Source organism: Eucyclogobius newberryi, unplaced genomic scaffold (assembly GCF_026437365.1).
Source record: "Eucyclogobius newberryi isolate DKJ021-1_F unplaced genomic scaffold, fEucNew1.0.hap1 SCAF_304, whole genome shotgun sequence".
NCBI lineage: Eukaryota > Metazoa > Chordata > Actinopteri > Gobiiformes > Gobiidae > Eucyclogobius > Eucyclogobius newberryi.
In genome coordinates, this window is record NW_027315951.1 from 34,865 (window position 1) to 44,695 (window position 9,831).

General features: G+C 43.6%; 2 protein-coding genes across 2 annotated transcripts; one reads left to right on the forward strand and one right to left on the reverse strand.

The window, feature by feature from the left end:
- Positions 1-2,252: 2,252 nt before the first annotated feature.
- LOC140374718 (histone H4) lies at positions 2,253-2,590 on the reverse strand. The gene has a single exon (XM_072461714.1). The coding sequence runs from the start codon at positions 2,580-2,582 to the stop codon at positions 2,271-2,273; it is 312 nt and encodes a 103-aa protein (XP_072317815.1). The 5' UTR covers positions 2,583-2,590; the 3' UTR covers positions 2,253-2,270.
- A 335-nt stretch (positions 2,591-2,925) lies between these two features.
- Positions 2,926-4,528, forward strand: LOC140374723 (uncharacterized). Its single transcript, XM_072461718.1, has 3 exons — positions 2,926-3,661; positions 3,766-3,920; positions 4,032-4,528. The coding sequence occupies exons 1-3, from the start codon at positions 3,242-3,244 to the stop codon at positions 4,294-4,296; spliced, it is 840 nt and encodes a 279-aa protein (XP_072317819.1). The 5' UTR covers positions 2,926-3,241; the 3' UTR covers positions 4,297-4,528.
- Positions 4,529-9,831: the final 5,303 nt, after the last annotated feature.

The following is a 9,831-nucleotide window of genomic DNA, read 5'->3' on the forward strand; positions in this document are numbered from 1 at the left end:
AGATGACTACAGAGAACTACAGAGGACTACAGATGACTACAGAGAACTACAGATGACTACAGAGAACTACAGAGAACTACAGAGGACTACAGAGGACTACAGATGACTACAGAGAACTACAGAGGACTACAGATGACTACAGAGAACTACAGAGGACTACAGAGGACTACAGAGGACTACAGAGGACTACAGATGACTACAGAGAACTACAGAGAACTACAGAGGACTACAGAGGACTACAGAGGACTACAGAGGACTACAGATGACTACAGAGAACTACAGAGAACTACAGAGAACTACAGAGAACTACAGAGGACTACAGATGACTACAGAGAACTACAGATGACTACAGAGAACTACAGATGACTACAGAGAACTACAGAGGACTACAGAGAACTACAGATGACTACAGAGAACTACAGAGAACTACAGAGAACTACAGATGACTACAGAGAACTACAGAGAACTACAGAGAACTACAGAGAACTACAGAGGACTACAGATGACTACAGAGAACTACAGAGAACTACAGATGACTACAGAGAACTACAGAGGACTACAGATGACTACAGAGAACTACAGAGAACTACAGAGAACTACACAGAAGTGGAAATGTTACTTAGTACTTTTAAAAGTTTTTTTTTAGATCTTGAGAAGTTTATTTTGTTAATTCAAATACAATATTTAACTATATTTAACAATAGACTAAATGTTTATCTCTGTAGATCAACTCTGAAGTTGTGATGCTCATAAACTGAAGCTCAGAGTTGGTGAAATGACACTTGTTTTTCTAAATACATTTCAGTTTATGAGAACAAACGTGTTTGTAATTTCTTTTAATTGATCCAGTAATTGCTTGAAAAACAGCGTAGGCTTTATAAAGCTATTTATTTCTTATATTTTGTATTGTTTTAATTTTTACGTTGTGTTCGGCCCGCGACCCAATTGAGTTTGACCCCCCTGGTCTAGACCAATCAGAGCGCGTGTAGGTGACGTGAACGGGCGAGGTGCCGTGGGTGAGCCCAAATGCCTCGAATAACCTACAGGCGTAAAACTATGATCCATGAGTTTAATAACTGAACATATCATCAAACTGATGACCACCACGGGCCTGAGGGCCGTGGGTCTGAGGGCCTCTGAGGGCCTCTGAGGGCCGTGGGTCTGAGGGCCTCTGAGGGCCGTGGGTCTGAGGGCCTCTGAGGGCCTCTGAGGGCCTCTGAGGGCCGTGGGTCTGAGGGCCTCTGCGGGCCGTGGGTCTGAGGGCCTCTGAGGGCCTCTGAGGGCCGTGGATCTGAGGGCCGTGGGTCTGAGGGCCGTGTAATAAATGCTATGGAAATGGAATGTTTTGCCAGGTATAAACTAATCGATGTTACGTCCCGTGCTCCACACTCTCTGCTCGCCCGTCCTCAGGTCTTTTACTCGGCTCCCTGAGCTTGGACTATACAGGCCTCTAGTGGCCGGTTGTAAACTCTGCATCCTCACAGTCTGCAAACATATAAACATGATCGATTGACGGACTCAGGCCCGTATCCAACGGCCAGTCTCAGGTTCATAACGTTTGGGCGGGTTCATACTTCCCAACTTATTTACCATCCCGGGGGGAGATAATGCATAAAGAAGCAGAAGATTGTTTTGAGCAGAGGGGGTTGTCTGGGCTGTGACAGCTCTGGATGTGGACTAAAGACAACAGAAAGATGTTACAATGTCTTGGACTCATTTTGGGCCCAAGACATCCAGGGACGAAGTTATGATTTTGTTCTAATACATTTAGTTGACCAGTACATTCAATATTACCTCCAAGTGCCCATTTTCAGGTTCACTGCTAAAGTTGGTCTTTTCATTTTGTAAATGTCCAGTTACTTCAGTTCAGTCCATTTCATCCATATAATCACCATATAAATGATAAAGGGCTGTGATTTCAGGTACTCTTGAGTCTTGTTTTGTCTTTATATCCAGAAGTTAAAACTGTCTAAATCCAGTTAAATCCCATATTATCTTCACTCTCTGGTGGTGGATGTGATCACTGGTCATTTATCTGTGAATTTAAGTCACAGATAGAGCTCCCATTTATATATATATATAAAATACAATATATATCTGAGACAGTTCATAGCCACGCTGTAGATCTAAGGTTTTATTCTACTTTTTCCAGGTTTAATAATTTAGGATCAAACGAGGTGTAACCATGAGAAAAGATAATGCTCTTCTGCACATGTGTGTGGCTCTTAAAAGAGCCGTTGTTGTTGTTGTCGTGTTCAGTCAAGTGTCGTTTAACCTCCGAAGCCGTACAGAGTGCGGCCCTGTCTCTTCAGGGCGTACACCACGTCCATGGCGGTCACGGTCTTCCTCTTGGCGTGCTCGGTGTAGGTGACGGCGTCACGGATCACGTTCTCCAGGAAAACCTTGAGCACTCCGCGGGTCTCCTCGTAGATCAGACCGGAGATACGCTTCACGCCGCCGCGGCGAGCCAGACGGCGGATAGCGGGCTTGGTGATGCCCTGGATGTTGTCACGGAGAACTTTGCGGTGGCGCTTGGCGCCTCCTTTACCGAGTCCTTTTCCTCCTTTGCCGCGTCCACTCATGTTTACTGTTTCGTAGTAGAAGAGTCGGATGTGGCACCAGTGGCCGCTCCATGGAATTTAAACTGCTTTTCCGGACGTAGGTGAAGACAGTCTGTGGCGGGGCAGTTCTTCCACCAATAGGAACGGGCGAAGGGGAGATGTCCCGGAACAAACAATACTTTTGCTTTTTTCGACAATGCTTTTATGACTTTTATGACAATACAGCTGTATTTATCTAAGTATGCACTGTTCACAGCATAAATTAACTTCACATTAATATTAATATGCTGAACTGTGTTACCGGCCTGGCTGACCCTTTAAGAGAGAGCGGGGCATTGTGGGTAACCGGAAGTGTGCTGTTGTTTTTGGTCGTGTTTTTCGGCGCGCGTATTACTATCACAGTGTACGCCTCATTATAAACGTGTTACCTAATTTCCATATGAACTGCTGCAGCGCTTTTGTTATTTTTCGACCAATCAGCTGCACAAAGCGATACACATGGCTACTTATTCTGGCTCACGCTCTGGCTTTAGCACTACTGTAGAAGCATTGAACCGAGTCGCAGAATAATAGTGCAAATGCAGAATCACAACTATATTAGACAGTTACTGTATGAATAAACACAAATGTCTTAATCAAATGTCACATGTCTTAATCTAATCTCTCTCTGTCTTCTACAGATGCACTTTCCCTCAAACCCTCTGCAGCCGGGGCCAATGTATTTCCTGTCTCCACGACAATGTGGCCTTTTTGGTGTCTCCTGTGAAGGGATGCAGAAGCAGGTCAATTTCCTGATCGATGAAGGCATGTCGTCAAGTAAGGGAAGCAATGAAGTCATAAGCTACATGCATCATTTCTTCAACAACTTTGGTGTTGGAGAAAAATACGTGGATCTTCATTGTGACAACTGCAGTGGCCAAAACAAAAACAGTTTCATGTTGTGGTATGCTGCCTGGCGTGTTGGACACAAGCTTCACCACACAATGGACATCCACTTCCCCATTGCTGGACACACCAAATTCTCCCCTGATTGTGGCTTTGGACTTATCAAGCGAGCATACATGAAGACCAGGGTCGACACTCTGGAAGACATCGCTCAGGTTAGTTTATATTATTTGACTACTATAATGTGTAAACATTAGCCTGGCAAAACTTATTTTTCTTCTGTTCTCATTTTTTTTACATTTGTCGCTCTTGTCATCAGGTAGTGGAAAACAGCTCTCCTGAGTCTCACCTCAATATCCCACAGCTTGTTGGAACGGCGGATGGCAAAGTGTTTGTCAAGAACTTGGACTGGCAGAAGCATCTGAGTCCCTTCTTCAGACGGCTTCCAAAGATCAAGAGTTATCAGCACTTCAGGTGTTTATATTGAAACTCTCATATTGTGTTCATATAAAATTAATTGGTTAATGATGGTGTTTTATGATAAATAGTTTGCTATTTCTTAAATGTCCTGTTAATTGTTTACAGCTTTGATGCCGAGAGACCAGGTGTGGTGCTTGCAAAAAGTCACTGTGAAGCAGAACCTGTGGAATTTCAGCTACTGCGCAATTCAGCTGATCTGCCTCCGGTTGACTGTCTTCCTGTCCTGGTCCCACCTGGACTGAACTTTGACAGGCAGACCTATCTGCATGAAAAAATCAGGCCTTTCTGTGCTGACCAGGCTAAAGACATCACATGCCCAGCTCCAAGAGTCACTACAGAGAAGAATATGCGGAAGAGGATGCGGATGTGATCTCTGATGTAATTGGACTCTCCTTCACAACCTCTTGCTTGCTATGTTAGCCCTTATGCACAGCCTCTCCCTCCAACAGCCTGGACTAAATTCACTTTACTCTAGTTCTGACTTATTGTGTTGCCTCCAAAGTCTACTGACTTAAAACTGCACTGTGTATTAATGCATGTTATTCAATCAAAGCATTTCCATTTTAATAAAGTACCTTGTAATTCTGATTCAAGTCCTAATGAAAATAACACTACATCAATATTAACAACACTACAATTCTTGAGTCTTCAGTGACACCTGTAGAGGGAAGAACTACAGATACCAGATGTCAGTGTGACTAATGACAGTAGTCACAGTTTACACTGACTAACTGTTCAAACCTATAATGTACTCACGGTCTTCAGAGGTGGAACAAACTTCTCTGGCCACTAGGAGTTTGAGTCTTTGGTAGTGACTGTGCTTGGATGAATGCCTCTGTATTTGTACTTTATCACCCAGAGAATCACTGGCTCTATCACTGCTGCCCTGGTCCTTTCACCTGCACAGAGCCTTTTGCTTGGAACATGTTGCAGAAAAACTGAACATGGACAGTATTCCTGTCCATTAGAGACGGCCTCGATCATGTCCAGAATATGAATAATCTGTGATCGATCAAATTATTAATTTAAAGTAATCCCAAGGGACCCCTCAAATAAAGATGAAGAAATAGAATAAGAAGCTTTGTGTTACGTGTACGTGGCCCATTCTGAGCAGTATATTTAGAGTCCTGTATATTCTATTTATTCTAGACTTAGTAATTTGAATTGAAAAAAAATAATTCTAGCTATTTTGATCAATTAAACAGTTCTCTAAAAAAACGTCAGTCAAATCCTCTGAGATCACTTTTAAAAGTTTACCTTCATCATTATCAATCTTATACATTCAAGTCTGCAGCGTGTGTGAAACTTACTCTGTTCTGCCACAAGAGGGCGACATCCACCAGACCCTCTGCAAATGTCCTCAATAAGACCACAAAATATGACAATCACCATTTGATTCGGCACAATTATCAAATCGCAAAGGCTGACATTATTTAGATGGAATTTTATCTTCAAACAACAAAATGTCTCAATCTACAGTCAAATCTGAATCTAACTTACTGCAGCGAAACAACAATAGAACAGACATTTCTGATTCAAACCACAAGGAGGCGCAGACAGAAGGTGAAGATGTTTTTGAGGAGCACGATCCAGATCTCATGTTTTAGACCTAAACTGTCTCTTCTGCTGTAAACATATTCTAAATTATATGTGTGAGTGAATTCAGCAAATTCAAAGTCGACAAAAAATATCCCTTTTTCCCTCCAATAAAGGGATAAAACAATCAACTTCATTAAATACATTTTAATTGTTTCGGATTTGAGTGACACTATTGAATCACTGAAAATGTGCAGTATAGAAATAAACACATGGCATAAGAAAAAAAAAAACTTTTTGGCGTACAGCTCCTACCAATAAATCCACCTTTACAAAAATATATATAAACTAGATATTGTGCAATGGTTGAAGCCATTGAGAGTGTCTGCATTCTTGCATAAAAGTACTACATGTGTAGTAAAGACTTTATTCTTGTTCGGCTCGAGCCATGGAATGAGCATTGAGGATGAGGAGGAAGAGGATGTTATAACGTGCTTTGAACTCATGGGCTTTGAAACACCAAAGTAATGGAAGGCGATGTAACGCTTGGAAACCAACCGCCATAAAACAACAACAACAACAAAACTGAAAGGATCAGGATCATTGCTAAAGCTACAGGAAGATTCCTTGGAACAAAAGAGCTGGATTGGGCAGAAATAAAAAACAGGCTAAAGGTGCTAAATGGGAGTCGGAGTGATGGAGGTTCTACTTTTGGGGAGTCAGAGTGATCAGAGTGAAGAACTGGAGGTGGGCGTGGTCTCCTGTCCTCGCCCAGTCTCGTAGATGCACGGCTGCCAAGCAACGACATCAGTGGAAATATCAAAGCCTAAAGAATAAAGCTGTGGCAGAAGCACCGAACGTCAAAGGAGAGGAAGATGAAGGAGTCAGTCCTGGAATAAAGCCGGTCGGACTCTGACAAATGAAGTCGAAAGAATAAAGTCTGGCGGTGATGCAACACTTGGATACCAACCGCCATAAAAACAACAACAACAACAACATGTAGTTTAGTTGTGACACGTGTGTCAGAGTACTACATGAGTTGTTGAACATTTTCAATATTTGCTGATATATATTCAGCCTGCCGCCCGTCCATGTTTTCTGCTGCGTTTTGTGACATACCAAACGACGCTCAGTAATTCACAGATTGCGTAGTTTGCGACTCAAATAGTAGTTTGTCCTGACAAATTGCAAGATCGTGCTGAACGCAGACCTGAGCAGGGAGAAAGAGAGAGCCTCTGTGACCCGGCTGCACCCCCTCCTCCCTGTAGAGACGCTTAGCATTAGCAATTTACTTTTGCAAATACTGAAAAATATTCTGGTATGTAAAAAATGTCTAAAGCAACAGCCCCTAAGACGGTGAAAGTGTGAAGGAGCTGAAACGCGTCAAAAAACCTACAATGAACATATAGTGTCTGTTTATGATAATCATAATAATATGATAATCATAAGCAGACACTCATTATAATACATTTGTGACATATTCCAGTGTCATTCTGAACGAGGTCGTAAAACGTGCGGATATTTATATTTTTTATGAAAGAAACTTGAGCCGGTCGAAGTGTTTAGCGTCGCGTCTGTAAAGATTCCACCTGTCACATATAAAGTGTTAAACATGTGTCACATATAAAGTGTTAAACATGTGTCACATATAAAGTGTTAAACACGTGTCACATATAAAGTGTTAAACACGTGTCACATATAAAGTGTTAAACACGTGTCACATATAAAGTGTTAAACATGTGTCACATATAAAGTGTTAAACATGTGTCACATATAAAGTGTTAAACACCTGTCACATATAAAGTGTTAAACATGTGTCACATATAAAGTGTTAAACACGTGTCACATATAAAGTGTTAAACATGTGTCACATATAAAGTGTTAAACATGTGTCACATATAAAGCGTTAAACACGTGTCACATATAAAGTGTTAAACACGTGTCACATATAAAGTGTTAAACACGTGTCACATATAAAGTGTTAAACATGTGTCACATATAAAGTGTTTAACACTTTATATGTGACACATGTTTAACATGTGTCACATATAAAGTGTTAAACATGTGTCACATATAAAGTGTTAAACACGTGTCACATATAAAGTGTTAAACACGTGTCACATATAAAGTGTTAAACACGTGTCACATATAAAGTGTTAAACATGTGTCACATATAAAGTGTTAAACATGTGTCACATATAAAGTGTTAAACATGCCCCGTGTGGTGAGGAGGTGCTCTGCTGAGAGCGAGGAGACTCTGAGGGACTGCTTCAGCACCACTGTCTGGACTGAGCTCTATGGCCCACATGGGGAGGACATCAGCACCATCACAGAGCATCAGGACTACATCAACTTCTGTTTTGAGAACACTGTTCCCTCCGGACGGTGTTTTCCATACAACAAGCCGCGGAACATGAGCCTGAAGCTGAGGGTGGTACCACAGGTCTGAAGACCTCTTGTCTGGTACCTGTGCCCAAGACACCACACGCCAAAGACCTCAACAGCTTCAGGCCGGTGGGTCTCACGTCCTGATGAAGACACTGGAGCTGGTCCTGCACCACCTCCGCTCCACCGTGAGCCCAGCCATGGACCCGCTGCAGTTTGCATATCGGCCTGACATCGGAGTGGAGGACGCCGTCATCTCCTGCTGCACCGCTCTCTCTCTCACCTGGAGAAGCCTGGCAGCTCTGTGAGGATCCTGTTCTTTCATCTCTCCAGCGCCTTCAACACCATCAGCTCCTGAGGGACAAGCTGGAGACGGCTGGTGTGGAGTACGACCTGCAGAGTGGATCCTGGACGACCTCACAGACCGACCCCAGTTTGTGAGAGCCCGGGACTGTGTGTCTGACACTCGGACCTGCAGTGTGGGACCTGCAGTGTGGGGGCCCTGCAGTGTGGGGGCGCCCCAGGGCACCATCCTTGCGCCCTTTCTCTTCACCCTCTACACTGCAGACCTCAGACACGACACGGACAGCTGTGTCCTGCAGAAGTTCTCTGACCACTCTGCCATCATCGGACTCATCACGGACGATGATGATGTGGAGGACAGAGGACTGGAGCAGGACTTTGTGGACTGGTGTCAGCGGAACCACCTCCTCATCAACGCGGGGAAGACCAAGGAGATGGTGGTGGACTTCCACAGAGGCCACGCCCCCCTCACCAGAGAACATCCAGGGACGGGACATTGAGAGAGTGACTCATACAAGGACCTGGTGTTCATCTGAACCACAAACTGGACTGGACTCATAACACAGACTGTACAGGAAGAGCCAGAGTGGGCTCTACCTCCTGAGGAGACTCAGGTCTTTTGGAGTGACAGGGTGATAGTCCTGGTTTAGTCCTTGTTTAGACCTGGTTTAGTCCTGGTTTAGTCCTGGTTTAGACCTGGTTTAGTCCTGGTTTAGTCCTGGTTTAGACCTGGTTTTGACCTGGTTTAGTCCTGGTTTAGTCCTGGTTTAGACCTGGTTTAGACCTGGTTTAGTCCTGGTTTAGTCCTGGTTTAGTCCTGGTTTAGACCTGGTTTAGTCCTGGTTTAGACTTGGTTTAGTCCTTGTTTAGACCTGGTTTAGTCCTGGTTTAGTCCTGGTTTAGACCTGGTTTAGTCCTGGTTTAGACCTGGTTTAGTCCTGGTTAAGACCTGGTTTTGACCTGGTTTAGTCCTGGTTTAGTCCTGGTTTAGTCCTGGTTTAGTCCTGGTTTGGTCCTGGTTTAGTCCTGGTTTAGTCCTGGTTTAGTCCTGGTTTTGACCTGGTTTAGACCTGGTTTAGACCTGGTTTAGTCCTGGTTTAGTCCTGGTTTAGTCCTGGTTTAGACCTGGTTTAGTCCTGGTTTAGTCCTGATTTAGTCCTGGTTTAGACCTGGTTTAGTCCTGGTTTAGAACTGGTTTAGTCCTGGTTTAGTCCTGGTTTAGTCCTGGTTTAGACCTGGTTTAGTCCTGGTTTAGTCCTGGTTTAGTCCTGGTTTAGTCCTGGTTTAGACCTGGTTTAGTCCTGGTTTAGTCCTGGTTTAGACCTGGTTTAGTCCTGGTTTAGTCCTGGTTTAGTCCTGGTTTAGTCCTGGTTTAGACCTGGTTTAGTCCTGGTTTAGACCTGGTTTAGTCCTTGTTTAGACCTGGTTTAGACCTGGTTTAGTCCTGGTTTAGACCTGGTTTAGTCCTGGTTTAGACCTGGTTTAGTCCTGGTTTAGTCCTGGTTTAGACCTGGTTTAGTCCTGGTTTAGACCTGGTTTAGACCTGGTTTAGTCCTGGTTTAGTCCTGGTTTAGACCTGGTTTAGTCCGGGTTTAGACCTGGTTTAGTCCTGGTTTAGACCTGGTTTAGACCTGGTTTAGTCCTTGTTTAGACCTGGTTTAGTCCTGGTTTAGTCCTTGTT

Bases quoted from the DNA above. Each gene is read 5' to 3' on its own strand.
- LOC140374723 (XM_072461718.1), top strand. From the start codon at position 3,242: ATGCACTTTCCCTCAAACCCTCTGCAGCCGGGGCCAATGTATTTCCTG. The intron at 3,662-3,765 runs GTTAGTTTATAT...TCTTGTCATCAG, and splicing joins CTCTGGAAGACATCGCTCAG to GTAGTGGAAAACAGCTCTCC. The intron at 3,921-4,031 runs GTGTTTATATTG...AATTGTTTACAG, and splicing joins AAGAGTTATCAGCACTTCAG to CTTTGATGCCGAGAGACCAG.
- LOC140374718 (XM_072461714.1), bottom strand. From the start codon at position 2,582: ATGAGTGGACGCGGCAAAGGAGGAAAAGGACTCGGTAAAGGAGGCGCC.